Source organism: Alnus glutinosa, chromosome 9 (genome assembly GCF_958979055.1).
Source record: "Alnus glutinosa chromosome 9, dhAlnGlut1.1, whole genome shotgun sequence".
Lineage (NCBI taxonomy): Eukaryota > Viridiplantae > Streptophyta > Magnoliopsida > Fagales > Betulaceae > Alnus > Alnus glutinosa.
Genome location: NC_084894.1, coordinates 17,057,408 through 17,060,639, shown reverse-complemented (window position 1 = coordinate 17,060,639; position 3,232 = coordinate 17,057,408). Strand labels below are relative to the sequence as shown.

Here is a 3,232-nt window from a genome sequence, read left to right as displayed (position 1 = left end):
CTTGCATTTATATTATTTATGAACTGTTATTAATCTGATGGTAACTTAGATATAAAAATGGATGACTCACTTGTTTGTCTATGTAAATATGATGACGTCATATTTGCATAGTTACTGATGCAGATCTGGAGAATGAAGGAATGGACCCATATGCCAGTTTTGATGGTTTTTGAAACCATCAACGAACTATTATGTGCTAGTTTATAAATTACTAGTTGTACTTATGTGTGAATTGTTTTATGGCATGTAAATATTTATAACGATGTCATGTTTGGCATGTTTTATGTTATATGCTTATGTGCCGCCTGTGGCACTAATTTTGATGCTCCTAGTGTGCATATAGGATGTAAAGATAAACCTAAGTAACTTTTAATAAACGTATCGAGGTATTTCAGTCAGCTCTAAATGTGTTATGCTATCAATTCCTAAGGCTTTAGAAGAAAAAAATATATTCCGCTGTGAGAGTTTATCTCTGATGTAGTAATGTCACGTGGAAACCGGAGGTTTTTGCTTACGAATTTGCAGGCTCAAATTTGGGGCGTTACAGTATGGTATCAGAGCAGTTCACTCAGGTGACCATCGGAATTGACCTACCTAGAAACTAGAGCATAACCAAGAGCTACTTTTAATAAATGATTTTAGAAACCACGTAAAAGATTTCGTTTGAAGAATGTAGTGTTGAGTCGGGAATAATAGTAAATGAATAATTATAGAACTGTAGAAGCATCAGTTTTGTTTAAATATGCTATGTACCCTAAGTAAAATAAAAACTTTTGTGTGCAATATCTCTTTGTAAGAATTAGAGAATGATAAGCTTTTGGAACTAATCAATATGTATCTATGTGATTAAATGTATTGTGTAGTATTTAAATTAATTATTATTTTGGTGATTAACTTGATGTGATGGTACAGAATTATGGCACCTCGACGTTACCCTGTTCGTAACGAAAACTACGGAAACCATCGTCATGGCAACCGTGATGACGAATTCCCACCTCCACCTCCACCATTTAATGATGGAGTGCATCCGGCCTTAGTTGAATTTATGGCTAAAACTACTAGGCAGTTTGCCGAAGTAGTGGCAAGAATTCCATAGCCTACTGGCCGATTGGAACAGGTAGGTTGCTTTCTATGCGATTTTGCTAGCCAGCAATTTCGCCTATTTGATGGAATGCAGGGACCGTTAGTTGCTGAAGCTTGGATTACGGATATCGCGCTATTGCATGAGACCCTTGGCTGTACTGATGAGCAAAAGGTTAATTATACAGGACTAAGGTTAACCGATGAAGCTGCAAGATGGTGGAAGTCTAAGAAAGGACTCTTAGGAATAGAGTTGGGACATGGGGTTGCTATCCCTTGGGATAGGTTTTTAGAGGAATTCAATGGGCGTTTCTTTCCAAGGGCACAAAGGCAGATACGGGCCATCGAATTCCAGAATCTGGTGCAAGGCACAATGATGGTAGAGCAATATTCCTCTAGGTTTATTGAACTAGCGAGGTTTGGCCTCAACCTAATCCCAGATGAAGAATCGAAGGCGGAATGTTTTGAAAATGGCCTTAATCCTCGTGTTATGGAGAGAGTTATGTGTCATGAAATCAGAAACTTTGTCAAGTTGGTCGATATAGCATCGATTGCCGAACGAGGAATGCGCGAATCATCCGCCGCTTACGAACTGAAAAGGCCAGCAGCATCGCAGGTGTCATACCCATCCAAACGACCTGCACTTGGTACTGGAAGCAGGCCAGCTGAGAAGAGGAATTTCCCTCCAACAGCAGGGAATCAGGCGACTTCATGCTATAAGTGCGGGAAGGTGCATGCTGGAGAGTGCAAGGCTAGCGAACCAAACTGCTTCAGGTGTGGTCAATTTGGCCACTTCAAGAGGAACTGTCCACTGGATGCCCCAGAAGGATCCCGACCCCCAGGAAACAACTTTCCACCAAGGCGACCCGCCCAAGCGAGGGTGTATACCTTAACTCCGGTTGAGGTAGACGAAGAAGAAGAACGAGGTGTTAACGATGTTGTGACAGGTACCATCTTTTTGTTTGGTATCCTTGTGTGTACTATTTTTGATTCAGGAGCTACACAATCATTCATTTCTGAAGCATACATTAAATTACGTCATGTTAGCACTCGACCTTTAGTACAAAGTCTTACGGTTGAAACCCCTGGAGGAAAGAAAGTCGTATGCGATAAAATGGTAGAGAATTGTCCAATCAATATAAAAGGAAGGAACCTACCCATCAATCTATCAGTGTTTAAATCTCTAGGATATGATGTAATCCTAAGCATGGACTGGTTATCAAAGTATTATGCGAGTATAAATTGTAGAGAGAAGGTAGTCGTTTTTCAATTGCCAGGTGTTGAAAGATTTAAATTCAACGGATCTTCTACACGAGCTACTCCACCGCTACTTAGGCCTCAAATCTATTTCTTTCAAGTCTTGGCGAGCTACGAGGTTGTCCTTCATTTTCCCTTTGATGTTGAGAATTGTGCCAAGTATGTTGTCCATCACATTTTTCTCTATGTGCATGATATCAAGGTTGTGCCGCAATAAATTATCTTTCCAGTATAGCAACCGAAAGAAAACACTTTTCTTTTTCCACACAACATCGTCAATTGCAGCTTCTGTCGATTGTCCCCGCTTCCACTGCTTCTCTTTCGTCTTGCCCGCACTCTCATCCCTAAATACCTTCCCCTCCAACTGTCCCAGGATGTCATCACCACTTTGCACATCGGGCACACATTTTCGTTCTTGAGTGCCGTCAAATGCTTTCTTGTTGCACCTCCAATGATGATCCATCGGCAAGTATCGCCTATGCCCCATATAACAACATTTCTTGCCGTTATACAACCATCTAGACCTTGTTAAATGCATACAAACAGGGCATGCCATAACATCCCTGTTAGGCCCCCCGGACAAATCTGCATATGTGGGGAAGTCATTAATTGTCCACATCAACTGCGCTGGCATCACAAAATTATTTTTCTTTGATGCATCAAATGTGCGCACCCCTACGTTCCATTATTCTTGTAACTCAATTAATGGCTAGAGGTAAACATCTATACCCATTCCAGGTGAACTTGGGCCTGGGATAATCAGCGATATAGTATGAACAACGTTTGCTTCATACACATCCAATGAGGCAATTGTACGGAACAAGTATCACTGGCCAAGTGCTGTAGGAAATGCTCATGTTCCCAAATGGATTAAATCCATCTGAGGTTAGACCAA

General features: G+C 41.0%; 1 protein-coding gene across 1 annotated transcript; it reads left to right on the top strand.

Annotated features, from left to right (window-relative positions):
- Nucleotides 1-916: 916 nt before the first annotated feature.
- On the top strand, nucleotides 917-2,364 carry LOC133876803 (uncharacterized). Its single transcript, XM_062315050.1, has 4 exons — nucleotides 917-1,075; nucleotides 1,178-2,027; nucleotides 2,076-2,182; nucleotides 2,329-2,364. Exons 1-4 carry the CDS (start codon nucleotides 917-919, stop codon nucleotides 2,362-2,364), a joined length of 1,152 nt encoding a protein of 383 aa, XP_062171034.1.
- The last annotated feature ends 868 nt before the right edge of the window (nucleotides 2,365-3,232 follow it).

What these genes read in the sequence shown, in the direction of transcription:
- LOC133876803 (XM_062315050.1), top strand. Translation starts at nt 917, where the DNA reads ATGGCACCTCGACGTTACCCTGTTCGTAACGAAAACTACGGAAACCAT. An exon ending in CTACTAGGCAGTTTGCCGAA is followed by an intron (nt 1,076 to 1,177) that starts GTAGTGGCAAGA and finishes GATGGAATGCAG; the next exon opens with GGACCGTTAGTTGCTGAAGC. An exon ending in CCCCTGGAGGAAAGAAAGTC is followed by an intron (nt 2,183 to 2,328) that starts GTATGCGATAAA and finishes TATAAATTGTAG; the next exon opens with AGAGAAGGTAGTCGTTTTTC.